The sequence below is a fragment of the Pinus tabuliformis genome, chromosome 7 (assembly GCF_031772625.1).
Source record: "Pinus tabuliformis cultivar Carrire ecotype Pingquan chromosome 7, CPIR1, whole genome shotgun sequence".
Classification (NCBI taxonomy): domain Eukaryota; kingdom Viridiplantae; phylum Streptophyta; class Pinopsida; order Pinales; family Pinaceae; genus Pinus; species Pinus tabuliformis.
Window position 1 is genome coordinate 1,287,441,055 of NC_142293.1, and position 19,287 is coordinate 1,287,460,341.

The 19,287-nt window shown below is 39.0% G+C and overlaps 1 protein-coding gene across 2 annotated transcripts in view; it reads right to left on the minus strand.

The window, feature by feature from the left end:
• The window catches only part of LOC149252207 (uncharacterized), a 104,613-nt gene that overhangs the window by 46,131 nt on the left and 39,195 nt on the right, over window positions 1-19,287 (minus strand). For both annotated transcript variants that reach the window (XM_089459657.1, XM_089459658.1), the window contains exon 2: window positions 4,270-4,507. In XM_089459657.1, the coding sequence (XP_089315783.1) occupies window positions 4,270-4,507 (238 nt within the window). The remainder of the gene's footprint in view (window positions 1-4,269; window positions 4,508-19,287) is intronic.

The following is a 19,287-nucleotide window of genomic DNA, read 5'->3' on the forward strand; positions in this document are numbered from 1 at the left end:
CCTCATTTAACAGTTAGCCAGCCAACAGTCCAATGATGGCCTACAAATAACTTTACATCAAATCTCTCCATATATGTTCCAGTCAGTGCTCTCTCTCATTTGACATGCTTTTTGAAGGAAGGTGGGTCATCTATCACAAGGTACATTAACCATTCTTGTAATCATGTGCTTTCATTTAATATTTTGGGGCATATTGATATGGATCACAGGCCAAGATGGAAGATTGAACACTCCTAATTGTACCTTTGTTCCCATGCTTCACCTAAGAGGTTATCCTTTACCCCTAGTTTAGTGTGACCTCCCCTAAGGTTCTTCCTTCAAGAGGGACACTAATAGGAGGCATTGATTGAAGTAGAGTGCCCAAGGTATGCCATACTTGACACTTTCCACGTCTCCCTTATTATCCACATCCATCATTTCGGTTGATCATCATTTGTCATTAGGACTGGCACCCTATATCCCCATCCCTAAGTCAAGGCCCAAATATTTGCCCTCACAGGTTGAGGCAACCGAAAGAATGATAAAAGCATATTAAGCCACAACTACAGAAAAGAAAAAGTGCAAAAGATGGTGGGACTTAGTAAGCACATGGGCAAAAGACTCAGCGTGAGCTCTACCCCCCTCATTAGCCATCACCCAATTCCCCAGCATTTCATGCTCCATCTAAAAGGAATTATTGAATATCCCAACCCTAATGATCAAGAAATTACTACATCTTTAATGGGTATTGAGAAACAATAAAGCAAGCATGGTCTCCTAAGTTATGCAAGAAAGAAAGATAAAGCATTGAGATAAAAGATGCACCAGAGGGGTTGGAAAAAACAGGATGAGGAAAGGGGGAACTCATGCCTCCACAATTGCTCCCTCTTCTCATTACAACACTTAGAGATGTTGGACACCCTCCAGACAATACCATGGCTATGGCCATCTTCCTTGAAGTCTTTCCCACTCTATCACAATCATTATCAAATGCACATATGGATTGATGGGTCTACCTTTGACAAGTCCTTCTCTTTGGGGCTAGAAGCACCTAATAGGGCTAGAGATATAACAATCCCTAACACAAGTGTGGTAACTTTCCTACAAACCCTGAGGCAGAAACACATTTGAAGGCCAGGTTTGTGTGAACTATTTTTGTGCCCCTAACATTGAATATGGCTCACAATGATACTTTAATAGTTTTTGTCCCTGATGATGTTGCTCTCACTTGATCTTAACGGCATGCTTCAAGTGGTCCAACACTCATGCAGCATAGATCTTTTGAAGGAAGACTTAACACATATCCAACACCTTTCAAAGGATGTTTGGCCCATTGTTGAGAGAAAACGTGACCTTGTAACCAACGTTGCAATCATGAGATGGGCGTTGGGTCTTGATGAGACCCCATGTGGTTGAATACCCCTTGCTGCACCTCCAAATGCTAAAACAATGTACCAGGAAGTCAAGGCATTGGCTTGTTCAATAATGTGCCCAGATGGACCCAAGATGCGCTAGGCTGACCTTGATCCTATTTGATGGACGTTGCCTTGTTCCAAAGGCCAAATGAGGATGGTTATCATTAAGATGACTTGGGAGGGCTAGTGCATCATTTCCATGTGCCAACGCTTGCCTCAGAGACTACCATGTCACCCCCATGTGCCCTAGAAGGGCGATGTGAACCTTCTTGGAGATGACATCATGGTGGATGAGTTATTTGGAGATATACCCATGCACTTTGATGATTTCTTGGAGTGAGGAGCACTCATGAGCCTCTTTGTTGCTTGATGGAGATTGACCATTTTGAGAGGATGACATCATCATGGAGAGCCTTTATTCCCACACATGTGGGCTATTTTGATGTATTTATCATGTTTTGAAGTTATCTTAAGGTCGGCTTGTGACCTTTAGGCCTAGTTGAACACTCAAGTAAACTTTTAGGGCTTTTACTTGTAAATTAATGAAAAGTGACTTGGTTACTCTCATATAAAATATAAATAGAGAGTCACTTTCATTTTGAATCATCACACTTCACATCACTTCTCTTTCTCTTAAGAAGTGTGCACTTGCTCTCTTGTTCTTTTCTCTTGGACGCAATGTGATCTTGGTGGAGCAAATTGTCTTGGGAGGGATATTTTTGCATGAGACTTGTTTTTAATTGATGAAATGATTCTTTATTGCATGGTGCAAGTTTATTGTTGATTTTCTTCCATTTTGCATGCAGTTTTTTGTAATTAGGGTTTCTTTGTACCATATTAAAAAGTGAAATACATTATATGAAATCTTGTTTTTTTAGGCTTTGCAAAATTAGTCTTTCAAGGATCCATCAAAGGAACTTTGTGTATGCCTCCTTTGATCTTAAATCTCCACTTAGAAAAAGTCACTAGGGTTTCTAAGAGAGGCTTCTTAGTCCTCCACCCACCTTATCCAAGTTCCTCTATCTTTGACCTTACCATCATTGACTCCATTCCCCAATTGAGAGAAGGCACTAGACTAGCTTGTGGTGGTCATTTTAATTTCTTTTTTCTCTTAAATTTATGGTAACTAGGGTTAGGGTTAGCTTAAATCTGCATTTAATAGCAATTTATTGTCCATTTTTTATTTCCCTATTGAAAGGGATTGCATTTAATAAATATAAAAAGGAAAAATCTAGCATTAATTGCATGTTTTCACCCCAAAATTAGGGCTGACGTCTTGATTTTAATTGTTGTCATATGCATTTTCAGCCATTAAAAACCATTGTTTACTTAACCCTAGCTTGCCTCCATAGCCTTTGCTCCTTTATTGATCCTATCACTCATAGGCTATTTTCTCAAGCTTTTATATGCCATTGTGTACCCTAAATCTGCATATCATACAAACCCTAACTTATAACAGCCTTCTTCTAAATTATAAAGGTCTTAGATAAGTGTACTAGAACTCTAGGCAACTCTTATGATTCTGAGCTTTTCAAGGCATGGCCAGTACCTTTTCCTTCAATTATTAGACCTTGCAACACCGTTGAGCAGTCCCTAGTTGATATCTTGCTCCTGATCTTTTGTAGGGAAGCCTCCATTGTGGGGATAACATCCACCACTAAATAGTTGAAGAGAAGCCACTAACGTGACAATGGTCACTAATCTCTTGTTGCCATAAGACCTAGGTTGCCTAGTGAAGCTTTGCACTAGGCCTGCTATATTTTGCAGTAGCAAGGTCCTTTGAACTCGTTACCTTGGAATTACATCTCATCTCACTCAAAGCCCTACTTTATCAAACATTATCCTTGAGTGTTTTATTTAGCGGAACCCTTGGAAGGCATTTGGCCTAGGAGTAATTGGGTTTCTAATCTCCGAAATCCGCTGAGCAAGCCTCAATTGTGGGGATAGCATTTGACCACAGAGAAATAGGGTAGTAGTTGCTAAGGTGATAGTGGCAATTGGTCTATTGTTGCCCTTGATCTAGAGTGCTTAGCGAGGCTTTGAACTAAGATGCTAGATTTTATGGTAGCAATGGCATATCACTAACAATTGTAATTAACTAATAGATATATCACTGAATCCATCTCCTGTTCCAACCATCGATCATTGAATGACTTGTTGACTCACAACTTGTCAACATCTCCAATGCATGTTAAAATTAGCATCACAATGTGTGAACATCAATGTCAAGCTCGACATTGAATTCTTCATTGGAACATGGGGATTTACCAACATTGCAACTTTTCAGCTTCAATAAGTAATGCCCTAAAACTACCCTAACAAACACCAAAAAATTAAAAATCCCAACAATCGGAGCAATTTTGGAGGAAAGAAGAAAGAAAGCATTGACAAGAAGAAAGAATGCATTGGCAAGCTAAGATATAGCAAATCTGGCTCGTTAGCTCCCAATATAAGCAGCATCTACCATTTAATTCACTCAATCTATTACTCCATGAGTCAATCATTTCTCGTGTTCTCAGTAAAGGTGGATACAAATCTTGATTTTTGTAATTTGAATTCTAAAACATATTTAGAAGTTTTATCTCAAATGAGCACAGAGCCACAACAAAACCTATTATTAGATATCACTTGTAGATTGAACATCACGGATAATGCAATTGCAAATATAAAACTATGCAGTAGTGCAATAGACTAGTTGTTGTTGTAAAGCAGTATGTAAGAGTTCATATTTTAGCTCGCTTTACTTCTTAGCTTAAAATTTTCTGCGAAATGAATAATACCGAGATAAACAATGATTATTTCATATACAGAAAAACTGTAAATAGAAAAAAATGATTAAAAATAATACTTCAACAAATGACAACATGGGACATACCAGCAGCAATAGAAACAGCTGTGATGGTCACCAAAGTTGTCACTGAAATAACAAAAGCAGCAACTGATAAAGCTCCCACAAAAATTGCCACAAGACACGTGAAGAAAATAGCCATAAAACCACCAACTGCTGCTAAAGACATCAGTAGACCAACTATAATGGTATTTGTTGTGGCTGCCAAAAAGAAAAGCATAAAGGCCCCAAAACCTGTCATGGCCAATAGCAATATAGTACCAACCTGCAAAGGAAAAAGACACACTCTGTTACTTGAGAACCATAAATTCCTACAAATGTTAACCTATGCTTTTCCACAAAACGTTCGAATTCTTTGATTGTCCTTCTACTGTTCTAACTTCTACTTTCAGTATGCACCATAGATGAAAATATTGGTATCAAACAGTAATTTTGCAGTGAAAGAAAAATGAAAAGAGAAGTCCATCCATAATCGGAAACTATGATCTAATAACTAACCCTTCAAACATTTAATCAGGATATCCAATATATCTTACTACTATCCGGTAGGATTGCCTCATTAAAACTCAATTCGTCTTTTACTTGACTTGCTCTATAAGTGCATGATTAACTTCCTTACTCTGTATGCAGCATGACCATTCCCTTTCCAATTTTCCTACTGTTACCAAAGCACAAAATAAACAAAACTCACAAGTCTCCATAATTAATTGATAAGAAACAACAACGGTCACCATGTTCATGTACATTTGTCAAACTCAACAAAACAGCATCCCATTGCTTAGCTCTTTTGTTTTACATCACTTCTTCAGATCTGTTAGTTTGGTTTTGGGTAAAAGATAAAGTTTGGTTGTGCATAAGATAAACAGCTCTCTCTTTATTGATTTAACAAGTTACAATCCCTTTACAAGCTTTTCCATTTTACCTAGCAATTAATTTTGGTAGAAAAGCTCTGCACTTCACAAAAATTATATTAGAAATAACAGCAAATTGCCAGTGGTGAATAACATGGCCTGAACTATGAACCTAACAATCCATATGTATAATTCTGTCACAAACATAGGCAATACTGAAATCCATTCTCTAGTTGGTTTTTTCCTATTCCAAGGTACGCAGGCAGTTTTGCTTTCTCAAGCCCATTAGTATTTCACGAACAAAATAATATTGCAAGAGGTATAACAAGTACCAATGGAGGACGAAACTGTGGAAGGGCAGGCACCTAGCATGTTGATTTCTGGTAGCTTGGGAGGTACTCCAAGCCTTAGGGTTCGGGGTTTGGAGGTTGGAGCTCCACAAAAGCATTTGTGGGCGTGAAACCCAAGCCTGTGGGCTTTGCACCCAAGCATGTGAGTGTGGATCCGTGACGAGATTTTGACATGTGATGGATGAGGATGATAGTGCACATCGAGACGAATCTGATGCATTGAAAATAACCCAATTCCAAGTTGTAGTTGAAGAGAAATGAATTTTTGAATGTAGAGTGTGGGTTTGGTCAAGTCGGCCTAGTTGTTTAAAGGCTTCTTGACAGGTTGGCAGCCCTCTTTCTATCATTCGATGGAGCCCTCTTGTTGGATATAAATAAGAGGTGAGTTTGGAGTTATTTGATACATCCAAGTGAGCAACACAAAGGGAGCCCTCTTGTTGGATATAAATAAGAGGTGAGTTTGGAGTTATTTGATACATCCAAGTGAGCAACACAAAGGTAACGAACTCAAGAAGATAATCTCTGTTTGGGCCGCAGGCTAGGGCAGATTCCAGCAGAGAAGAGGGCTAGTTCAAGCCTTTTTGTGACTGTTTGGATGCCTATGTGACCTTGCAGCAGGGCTGAGTAGGAGAGCATGTTTTGTGGATTTTTTTGGGTATGATTAGGAGAAATACATCTCTGTTTTGGGCCACAGATAGAAGCTACTTCAGCAAAGAAGAGAGTAGACATTAGGGTCTCCCTTGAGACTGTTTTGGAGTGCAAGTTATCTTGCAGCAAAGCCGCATAGTAGAGGATCTGTTCGGGGCTTGTTTGGCGTGGAAAATCTTCCTTGAACAGGTTGAAAAGGTGACAGACCTTCAATTGCTAGGCCACAGACCTGACGTGGCAGTTTGGTAGGCTAAACGAGCCTAAGACAGGGTGCTGTAGGAGCCTAACAAGGCAGCTAGTTGCTTAGACTTGAAGAAGGGAGGAGGCCGCAGTATTTTAGGTGAGTTTTGGCCATAGATGGTGGGCTGCTGTGGGCTACAGGAGTGCCCTAACCAGTGACCAGAATTCAGTCCATGAACAACAGTTGAAAAGTATGCTATTTCTCCATTCTTGCTAGGTGTTGGGTCTAGTTTTGGACCAGATTTGGATGGTTTGGTGGTGAATTCTGTTGGCAGCCAAGAGGGAGGGTTTCCTATGTGATTGGATGCCCTAACAAGAGTGCAGATGCTACAGCAGGATTGGTCACTCGTGGTCTGTTGGAGGGCAGCATCAGAGTGGATCAAGTGTGAAAAGTGGATTGGACATTTATGGTCTATTGGAGGGTAGTGTGATAGTGCCCAAGTTAGACCCCAGTGTGCAGCACTTTGATGGACAAAAGTAGTTGCTAGAGTGGCAGTTGTTAAGCTCAAGGTTTGATCAGCCAGAGGAGCGGTATTGCAACCCTAGACCTGCCTTGTGGAGAAGGACATCTACAGCAGAAGTTGGGCAGTCCTCCTAGCCCATGTTCATTGTTGGAGAAGGACTTCTAGTAGTGATGGATGGCAGCCCTCTGTACCCTATGTTAGTCTTCATTGGAGTGGCGCAGGAAGACTATAGTGGGATGAAGTCCCTAAGTAGCTGAGGAGCAGCAGTGGGCAGTTGAGAGTTGTTCACAAACGGAGTTATGAACAACTCGACAGGAGTCTCGATGTGTTGTGCCCTTGATGGACTAAGGCACAACTAGTGAGCAGATTGGATAGCCGAAGTTCAATGGCCAGATGAACTTGGATCATTGATAGAGGCAGTGCTTTAGATTGGGAGACGAAGAACCGGGCAGGTACAGGGTATGACCAAGAGGCGCTGAGAGAGCGCACAATATCAGCCAGATGGTCAGAGTATCTTGTTGAGGGTAGATTGGTTGTCAATGGACTGACACCAAGCCCCAGTTTCGTATCTTGTATCAGTGGATGTATGAGGGCCAGTATCCCTGGTACAGGAGACCTAGACTATTGTATTATTTAGTTGGATTAATATAACGAAGTTGGGTTATTGTACAAAATTGTGTAAAAAGTTGTGTATATTTTGTGCACTAGTAGATTTACTGCTGTTTATATTCCGCTGTGCAAAGTAGCTTCGTTGTGTTTCTTGGTTTGGTAGCATCAGAGATTTAAGAGTCTATCCTAGACACTAGGGTCGTGGAAAAACAACATAGCATGACAGTAAAAGGGAAAGCAACAGTTTTTGAGCTGAATACTTCTTCTGAATCTAATGAACAAACTACTCCTCCAGATGCTTGAAACAATTGCAAAACATTGAGAAGCAAATAAATCATCACTGGCAACTGCACTTCATAGCTGGCAGCATCCTTACCATAAAAGTTGAAACACATTTTAAATAAACAAAACACATTTCAAGACACTCCATAGTATTACAACATGCTTATATTTTTAAGACGTTCTGAAACATAGGCTATAGCTATCAGTTACGTGTACTAGCTTTTCAAACTGCTAGTTTTTCTGCAAGTATTTGGCCATGACATTCTTGAATCTATGAAGAAATTTTGCAAGCAACTCAGCATTCTAAGTTGTTTCCTAAATAAAAATAGCTGATCATATATTATTTACAGAAAAATACAGTGGACTTGGCAGTATCCGGAAGGCTGTAATGTCTACACAAAACTACAACATTTTCCTGAGAAACCAAAAAGCAAAATCGTAAGTGTTGTTCACAGCGCAGTTTCCATACAACAATTAAAGTTAAAACCAAGATGACAAGGAAAGACACATTTAACCGGAGAGCACTTAGTGAGGTCTCTTCCCTCCCAACAGTTTGGGGCTCGGTCAGCTGGAATTTTCAGCCCTCAGAATGTGGCATCTTGCACCCAGACCTACTGGAGAGGGATCCCTACTTGCACGTTCTCCACCAGGGTGTTTGGAGCTTTTCTGTAGCTGAGCCTTGATCTACTGGACCTTTCCTCAAGACTGGTGACTTGTCAAAGGCCATTCTCCACATACAAGATGTGATTTGCAGGGGAATGAAAAGGGACAATTTGGTCCTGCAGCTCTTTTGTTTTGCCTCAACCATCACAAATTTAGCTTTAAAGGCCTTATGGTCTCTCTTTCCACTAACATGGTCCTTTCTGTGTTCCGCTTCAGTTGGGCCAAAATTCTTTCGATGCTGCAGATTCTTTTGGATGATGCCTCTCTTATCTCATGAGCATTGCCTTTAAAGTTTAAACTCATTCAAGTTCTCATCCACATCCCAAACCTCCTTGATTTTAGCTGGTTGACAAGGCCAGTCCATGTTGGTAAGTGTTGTTTAGTGGGCATCTGTCAAAGGAAAATTCTCAGGGATAAGCAAACTCCTCGGTTTATACCACTATTTTGGGTAAGGGGGACCTTCCCTCCATCAATGTGTCATGATGGAAATCATGTCTCATGCCTCTATCTTTGCGCTCTAAATCTCATTAAAATGCTGCATAAGATAACACTGATGTTTCCCCTTTTTTTCATGTGTCGCCACTGTCACCTAGGATGGACAGTAATGTTGGCCACCACACGTCCCCTTCCTAGGTTCTAAGCCAAGCTAGTGTGTCTCTTGAATTTGCCAATTGCCGTGCCTCTTGAATTTGCCAATTGTCATCCTTTCCGCCACTAGGAAAGGATGATTTCCTGCAGCACCATCACTTCGGTAGCAGCCCTTACCTCATTAAACATGGGAGGAAGGGAGGGTGCTACCAACTGACATACCATTTTGTGCCTAGATCCCAACTCCATCCAGCCTTCTGTTGGAAAATCTGGAAAAAGGTAGATTAGAACTTATTTTCCTTATCATGATAGTTACTTGTGATGTTATTAGGTTCTTTATTACTTCTTTAGATCTGTTCATGAAGCAATTACCAAAACAATGAAGATCACAGAGAGACAGAGTACACAAGATATAGGCTCCAAGCCAAGGCAAAACCCCTCAAGGGGAAAACCCAAAAAATGCTTCTCTTCTTCTTTAGAATCTACTTACAAAAGAGACTTCCAATACCCAAAGACCAAAGCCAACAAACCCCTCCAAGCCCCAAGACAACTTCCAGAACTTCGATACTGCTACTGCAACTTCAGCCCCTGCAACATAATTTTGGCCATGCAATTTCGGCCCCCTACCGCTACTACAGAATTTCGTCCTCTTGCAACTAGCAACTTTACAAATCCTAGCGAGGCAAGAGACAAAATTTCGACTTTTGTTCTTCTTCTTTGTCCTCCCAACTACTCTTCTTCTCCTTCACTATTGCAGATCGAACTTGCTTGAGATGTGTGACCAAATGAAGTCGAGCTCCCTTGTATTTATAGCCTTTCTTGAGGGTCGAATAGCCCTCCTTTAGGCCGACTTGGTCTTGGGATTATCCATGGCTTTTTCTTGATAAAATCAATATTCTTCTTGATAAAATCAATATTTTTCTTCATTTAAATGAGTCCAAATGGGACTATGACACATGACCAATATTATTCTTTATCCTAGAAACACCTAGAAGACCTAAAAGCACAAAGAACATGCTTTTGGCTGAAACTTGAGTATGAAAACCATACTCCGAAAATAAAATATAATTTCTTTTTCTTTCTCTTTCTTTCTTTATAAAGAATATACAATGACATGATTACAATTATATCATAATGAAGATCAAACCTAGTTACAAATTTCAACACCTTCACCATTCCATTTTGTTGGACTACTCACAGGAGGTTCAAATTACACAATTTGATCCAATTCTCACCCTCATTACATCTCCACACTCTCTCCCCTCTAATGCAATTGTTTCATTTTCCATTTGGTTGGCCTCATTCTTGAATTTGCACTTGACATATTTGAGATCCTGCGAGTTTTTGGAGAAGAAGAATGCTTCATTCATAAAGACATTGCCCCTGAACATTTAATGGATTTGCAATATCTGTAGGAGGAGGACAATCACTATCAAGTCCCACACATAAACTACATAGCTAGAGGTGTGGTTTATCAACAAGTGGAGGCCCTAGAGAATTGCAAGTGCTTCTATGACATTATTGATCATTCAACCTATTCTATAAGTGATCTTGTAGACCATGGGATACCACACGTCAAAGATAAGACCTACAACTGAATGCCACAGGTTGTTGGTGGAGCCCTATAAAATGTGTCTTTTTTTTTTATCTTTCCCCATTTTTGGATATCACCATTCAATGGTTCGTGTCTGCAAGTTTGTGCAAGTTTCCTATAAACAAGTTTTGGGGTCTTGGGTTGTGGAGTCAATCCCACAGTTTTATATTTTTCCACCCATCGGCTTTAGTCTATTCCAGTCTAGAGGTTGGCTTCTTACCCTTCAACTTATGCTCCAAACTTTCCCTAATGAAAGAAGTTACTTGGTTGACATGTTTTTTGGATTAGTGTCCTTAGCTTTGAATATCAACTTATTTCTAACTTCCAGAACAAAATCTTGATAGCAAGCTCCAAAGTCTAGAGGTAGCAATTTTTCCTTTAAGCGACCCTGAATATGAGGTATCTCTTAATAATGTATCCTTGTTAGAGAGCCCAACTAGATCAAGTAAGCCTCTTCCTCTATAAGATTTTTCAATACTTCTTTGGTGAATACGCACTCTAGAAAACAATGTGGACAGATTGCTTCTTTGCTTCACATAGGGCACAGATTCTTCCTCAAATTCTTTTTGTAAGGAATTTATGGCAGGTATGCTAAGGTTAAAGAGAAGACATTCAACTTGGGAATCTTTTTGCCAAATAAATTTCCAAAAGTTGTACTAGGGGTAATTTCCATTATGCACACTAAAGAAGAGAGTGTATCCCTTTATAATTGAATCATTTCAAGTTATCTCCTAGATCATGAAGTCCAAACTTCGAGCATCAACTGGGCCCTGGCCGATAAGGGTTGCTAGAAACTTTTGCAAATCTTGACAAAGGGTTGGGAAAGATTTAACTCCTCTATCAATATCCAATAAACCCCCCTCTAAGGGAGCTATATTTCCCATACAAAGATTGCCACTTTGTGTTTAATGTTAAGGTCATTTAGCCACCTCTAAAGAATTTGAGCTTCTAGTTTTTAACTTTTTCCTTTAGGGTTGATTTGGTCAATATTTTGTTGTACCAAATTAACATAGTGCTTCCATTTCCTAGATCACAATATTGAAAATTGGGGCAGCTATGGGGTGAATTTCCCCATAGAAACCTAATCTACCGAATGTTGCAGGATCCTTCCCCCCCCCCCAAGGATCTAAGGTCAGAACCGCATCCCGTACATATCCGCAGCCGATCCTTCAGCGGAACCGCGAATCCAAAAATCTAATTTGTGGTTCTGTCATTTTGAGGCGATTCATGGAAATCCGAAACCGCGCGAGCTCGATCTACGGTTCCAAATTCCCAATCTGCGGATCTAAGAAAGGATCCCCGATGGATCAGTGGATGTTCGGGCAAGGATCAAAGAGAAGGCGGATGGTTCCATGCGGGGGTCAACTTTTTTATTTTATTTTTACTTTTAACTTGGGTTTAGGAGGGGTTTAGGTGATTTGAGGGTGAGTTAGGGAAAAGAAAGGATGAGGTTAGATGCTCCCTAATGGTAATTTTAAATTCTTGAAGTAAAAGTGGCTTTCTCCTTTATCTTTCATTTTCATCCTTTTACTTAAATTTTTAACATTTCCATGAAATGACTCAAGATGTTTGAGAATGGTTCTAACCTCATTAGACTTCATATGGAGAAAATAGAATTTCATATCCCATTCAAAATTCAGAAAACTTAACAGTTTTTAGGATTTCAAGATCAATGGGATTGTCACATTTCATTAGATTATATCATGTATGAGGGTATGTAATTGGTATTTGATCAAGAGCACCAAGCCCTAAATGTACCCCAGTGTTGGTGGTATTGATTGGTGAACTCCTTTGTCATGGCCTTAGCAAAAAAGTACCCTTCACTCAAGTCAAAATCATTGATCAGGCATGTTGATCTTTCTCTACCATATCATAAGGTTTGGAATAGCCCATTTGATCAAAATTGGGCAATGTTGACTACTATCCCTAGAGAATCAAACTAGAAGAAAAGGCTAGACAAGAGGAGAGGAATCTAGATTCTAGATGGTTGATGCATCTAGATGGTTAACGCTTGAATAACTAAACATTGATGTATAATGGATGCCATATCTATCTTGATTTATGTACAAATATGCATGTTTTCATATCTTCTACAACTAATTTGGTATTTTGGATGTATTTTTAATATAAATGCAAAAAAATATAAAAAATATGTATTAGACGCTTCACTTCCTAAATTTTTGGAAAATGACACTTCTAACGCTTTGCTTCCAAAAGACGTCCTTGCTTTGTCTCCGCTCCATGCAACATTGAATCTACCCAAAGGAAAGACCATCTCGCCCCAAACCGAATTTATATTTGGATAAAAGAAATATTATTGGTAATGTGTTTTGACACTCCTATTACTATATTACGTGACATCATTGGAGGCATATGGCAAAATATTATTAGAAGCGAATTCGAATTTATATTTCCCTCCAAGAATTCAAGTCGGCCTCATATTTGGATAATTCAACTTGCCCCAAAGGACGTGCCTTTCACACATTGGAACCACTATAAATTGGCGTCAACCCTCCTCCATTTGTTACATCATTTATTCGAACTTTTGTAGTTCGCATTCTATCACAGTGACTCGCATTTATATGGCTCGTGGTTCACCTTGTATCTATGGCTCGTATACTGTTTTGTGGCTTGTGTATCTTCTCAACACTGGCTCGAATCTACTTCTCTATGGTGGCTCGGATCTATTACTTTGTGATTCAATAGTGGCTCGAATCTATTCTTCTGTGATGACTTACTTCTTTTCTGTGGCTCACTTCAACACACAGTGATTCACATATACACACACGGCTCGCTATGTTTCTATGGGCTCGTATTTATATTCATTGTGGCTCATTTTCTTTCTGTGATTCGCTATTTTATTACAATAGCTCACTCTTCCTTCATTGTGGATCGTATTTGTTTCTCCATGGCTTGTATTTATACCTATGGCTCATTTTCTTTCTGTGGTTTGCTATTCTCAGTAGTTCGCTCTATTACCTGTGGCTCGGATTCGTTATTCTATGTAGCTCGCACTCTGTGTCTCGTATCTATGTAACCTGCACTTTGTGACCCACATCTCTATGGCTTGTTGATATTTGGAGTGGGTCGCTTCTTTATAGCACGCATTTGTTGTGGCTCACATACTCTATGGTGAATAATTTTTGTTATGGCTCGCACATGTTTCTATGATCTACATTTGATTCACTTTCTATGACTCGCATTCATTCTTTGATCTTTTTTGTAACCTATGACCATGGTACTTCTTGTGTAATTTTGATGTTTGCACCTCTTGACAATGATAATGACAATGAGTAACTTCGACATGGCAATAACCTTGGTATAACAGTGATATTTTTATATGATAGTGAAACTATGACTTATATGAAAGTGAAGGAGTTTTTTTTTACAATAAGAATGTGATCTATATGACAGTGAGAAAATACTCTTAATGACAGTGATAACATAATATAGCAGTGACCTTGTTGTATGTCAATGGCACTCTACAAGACACTTCATGACAGTGATAATGTGATATGATAGTAACCTTGTTTGGCAATTTACCTTTGATATGACATTGACTTTGGCATAACAGTGATCCTTGATATAGAACAGTAACCTTGACTATGGCAGTGACCTCGTTGCATAACAGTGAATTTGATGAATCATAGTGATAGTGACCTTGTTGATGAATGACAGTGATGGTATCCTTGATATGGCAGTAACACTCTAGGTGGCCTAGTGTGATTGATGATGTCTCATGATATTGTACTTTGTATCTCAGCTGAACATTTGATGAATAACTAATAGAAGCATATGGTTGGTGTTTTCCCCTTGTGGGGTTTTTCCCTAGTCTCTGACCTAAATCTTGTTGTCTCTATTGTGCATATTTTTCTTCTATTGTTCTTTATTGTTCCGCTGCATTGCTAATGTTATTGTTCTCTCTACATAATTACTAATGACGATATGATGTTATGGGGTGAATTTTATATGAAAATGTTGAAAAAGTTTGAAATTGCAATTATCTACAGCAGAGAACATTCTAACCCTAAAAATTAACACACAAGCAACCTTTGACTTGACTAATTAGAAGGAATTCATTATCTGCTTCCATATAGTAGAGACTATTATGTTTTGCAATGGGCTCTCTAGGCATTTTCATTTATCTCATCTAGAAGTATTTTTTGCAGTGTTACAGGAGTCGGTGATCACTCGCGAGTACTCGCAATTCTGACTCAGATCGGCCACCAAACGAGCAGACTTGAATTTGGGCGATTCAAACTCGCGTTGACTGAGTTTGACTCGTGATCAACGCGAGTTTGACTCGCGACACGGAGTTTGAATTTGATTATGGCAATTTTCAAAAGACTCCGTGAGCACACTCGGATTTTTAGGTTAAAAGTTTGCGGGGGTTTATTTTGTGGTTTCGCTAGTTCTTGTCACTGTCGCGCTTGGAGTCTCCTCAAACTTATTCACTTCTTCTGGTTGCCCGTCGCGCCTAGAGTATTCGAAAACGTCCTGGATCAAACTTCAAAGACACCACTATCACGTTCTCCCCCCACCACAACCAGCGATCATTCCAGCCTGAAGATAAATTCACTGCAACAAATTCCATTGTGTGCACTTCCCTTCGGTAAACAGGAACCTTTTCTCTAATTCGTCAAGGACTCAATATGTCATGATGGGTCTTGCATACCTCGTGATTACAATCAATTTGCTTATCAGCTTCATGTATTAGGCTTTAGCATTGGTTGGCTTCATTTTGTCATGCAACTTCAAACACTTGGCACAGGCAAAACCTATACACTTTGTCCATTACAAATTGCAAATTTTGACGACTATTGTGCAATTTTACTGTAATCACATAGTTGGAGGCTTCCCTATAGCTGAATGTCTAGACCAAACAGTCGATATGTAAAAATTGTGGTTTAATTAAAGTTCTTTGAATGGCCAAAACATTTGCACCAAAATAACCACGAAGGCATTCTCCAAGTTGGGTGTTGGATTCAGCAACTACAGCCATCCATATAATCATTTCATATATATATATCATTTCATATATGTGTGTGTATGTGTGTGTTAAGAGCATAAACAATATTGATGTTGTGTACGCTAACAACATATATAGAAGCAACAACAACGAGACAAGAGTATAAACAATAATACAAGTACAAACTAAAATTCAGACTAAGTCATCCACTGGTATGATTGTTGTTGCACATGCCTTGAACCAAGTTCTATCTGTATTTTTGATAGCCCTGTATTAAATAATTAATATAGATTTATAGATATTAGATTTATTCATGGAGAAAAAGAGTCACCCTAGGTCTACCAAATATGAGTATTGCATGCTTGTGACTAAGCTTGTAAACTGCATTTTAAAATCCTCTATAAGGAATGACAGAAAATATGACTTTCAAAAGATAATATAATTCAATTCATGCATTGTGAACTTGGGATTTTTCAATTTCCTTTCAAGTTTAAGTCGCATTTGAGATCACAGAAAGGGATTTCATTTAATTTTCCAGATTTCTAGCATATTTTTGGATCATTTTTAATTTTAATTTTTTATTGTCTTTCACTTGAGCCACAAATTAAACACAAGTCCAAAACAACAACAATGTCGAGGGAGAGGACTTTGTTTGGGCTTATTGCGACAAGATTCCTGGAGAATCCAGGCTCCTCTGTAAATTTTGAAAAGGGAAATGTAGTGGAGGCATTTATAGATTCAAGTACCAGCTTGCGCAGATACCCAGCCTTGATATAGTTATCTGCAAAAATGTTGACCAAGATGTCAAACACCAAGCAATCTTGGCCCTTGATATGTTGAATGAGCAAAACACCAAAAAATCAAAGCAAAGTGTAGAAGTAGGAACTCTTGGAGCTGGCCATTCTTCTTCCAATACCCCCCCCTTGTCAGCTCCCTTTGTTGAATCCTCAATGTCAAGCCCAAGTTTCCCACAAATACCTCAAAGTCCAAGTCAAACTCAAGGCCAAATGAATCCCCCTGCATTCAACACAAGAGGTGGAAACATAAACACTTTTTTTGCTCCCCACACAAAACCCGGTTCCTAACCTACCTTGGATGCCGCTAGTTGAAAAAAAAGTCCATAGTCAGGCAAGGAAGGCCATTGCTAACTTTTGGTACTATTCTGACATACCTTTCCACTATGCCAGAAGTCCTTATTGGCAAGCTATGATTGATGCAGTTGCTATTGCAAGTCTAGGGTTCAAAGCCCCTTCATCAGAGAACTTTAGGACGGATTTATTGTTAGAGAGTGTTGAAGATGCCATGCTTGTGCTATCTGAGTTTCGTTCAGCATGGGTAGAAACAGGGTGCACCATCATGAGTGATGGATGAACAGATCGAAGGAATAGTTCTTTAATAAATTTTCTTGTATCTTGTCTAGATGACACACTGTTTCTCAAATCAATGGATGCCTCAGACAAGGTTAAGATTGCCCAACTTATTTGTGAAATGATGGAGGAAATTGTTCAAGAAGTGGGAGAAGAACATGTACAAATTGTCACCGAAAACATAGTGAATTATATGGTTGTTGGTAGACTATTTGAGCCTAGGCACCCCACTATTTTTTGAACCTCTTGTGCTGCGCATTGCATAGATTTAATGTTTGAGGACATTGGTAAACTTCCTTGGATACATGAGGTTGTGGAGAAGGAAAAATCCATAACCAAATACCTGTACAATCACACTATTGTCCTAAACACCATGAGAAAATACGCTGAAGGTGTTGAAATTTGGTACCGGAGGACAGGTGGTTCCCTAAGGCTTTGATCTTTGGCCTAGTGAAAAGTGTCCAAAAGAATTTAATTTTTCTCCTAAAGTGACTTCATAATTTTTATAAAGTCAAATCTAATTTAAAAGTGACTTTAAGTGATAAAGTTAATAAAGTCTAATTTTAAAGTGACTTTAATAAAGTCAATGTAAAATTAGAAAGGAAAAGTGACTTTGGACATAAATGACTAAGTGGGTCTTTATTAAAGTGGAGTGAATTAAAAAATAGAAAGTGAGATTTAAATGAGCATTTAATCTCAGCCCTAGATCTCAATCTATTTCAGCCATTGGATTTAGGGATTCCCCAAAAGTCACTTAGAGTTAGATTAAAGGAGGGAAAGGAGGAAAAGGTCATTAATTCTTTCATAAGCAGATTGAGAGAAGGAGAACAAGAGAGCAAGGGAGATTTCTGGACAGTGAGGAGAAGGAGGCAGCAGCTTGGCACACATTTCAAGGCAGCGTTTCAGCAAGTCCATACAACTGAGTTAGCACACACTGAAAGGCAAATTTTGGGCACGATTTTCTAGAAAGGTCGCATAGCGGTTTTGGTTCAGATTCCAAGGAGGCCGTACAGCAAGTTAGCACAGAAATCGAGGAGCATAAAATCTGAAGTTTGCTGGCACGTTTTTTCAAGGGAGGCCGTATAGCAAGTGGTTGTACCTTGGCATGCTTTTCTAGGTATAAATCCGCACAACTGTACTATTGTTTTTCTGCACAGAAATCAAGGAAAACCGTACAACAGCATTTATGGCAGCTTGCACGCTTTTCTAGGCAGTCCGTACAACAGCATTTAAGGCTGAAATTTGGGCACAAAAATCAAGGAGGCCGTACAGCATTTATTGCTGTTCTGTTTTGTTGTTTGCAAGTTTTTTTCAGTTGGCTATGAGGCACGGAAAACGAGATAAGTTGTAAAAGTTTGCTTGCTGATTTTTTACTGAATATTTCTCTCACTGTAAAAAGCATTTTCCAGAAATAAAAAGAAGCTTTCGAACTGGTTTTCCCCAAGAGTTGTAGGGGGTTTTTCCAGGGTCACCTTGACCAAAAATCACTGTGTTTAAATGTGTTGAATGGCTGTTTGTATGTGCTGATATTTATTTCTGCATTTTCAGCATTCTGTAATATTTCCAGAATTTGTGTTTTCAGCAAAATTTATTTTCCAGTTGTTGAATGTATGGATATGGGAAAGGGCATTTAACTATTTTGGAGAAATAAGGTGAAACTGAAAACTGGGGTGGGAAATGAGAAATTTCTACAAAAAGTGAAGAAATTGTTCACCCTACAGTGACCAAATTTGCAACAAATTTCATATCTTTGCAATTTGTGGTTGAGCAAAAGATTAATTTGAAGAGGATGTTGTTGGGACCTGAGTGGATGGTATCTAAACATTCCCATAATACCCTCGAAGGCATTGAAATTGTAGAAAATCCACGAAATTCTGATCTGCTAATATGAGCGATCTGAAATAAAATTTCTTCCCACATAAACACAGTATTTCTCTACTAGATGCAGCGGAATAGGAACAGAAATAAAAGCACAGTCAAACAATTCAAAACCACAAAATTATCTAGGGAACCCAACTGGGAAAACCTTCTACTTGATGAGAATTTATTGATAGCAAAAATTGAGCAATTGATCTCTTACAAAATACCATTGTTTCAATCTAAAAGACACACTTGCCTTTTCTGCTTGATCTAAGCTTGAAACCTTTGCAAGGCTATTGATCTCTGATTCTCTATTGCCCTCTACAAACTTAGGCACAAGCTTCTTTTGCACACTCTTCCTCTAGCAAGCTCCACACACAAACTTGTGCTTCCTATTGCTTGGTCTCACCAACTCGTGCTCACCAAAACAACGAATAACTCACGCCTTCATTCCTCCTTTTAAAAGAAATTTGAATGGTTAAAATTAGTGAGTTTTCTAATTAAGGAATAATTTTGTGATTGATTGAGTTAGCATGAGTTAATTGTTCATGCAACTCGTC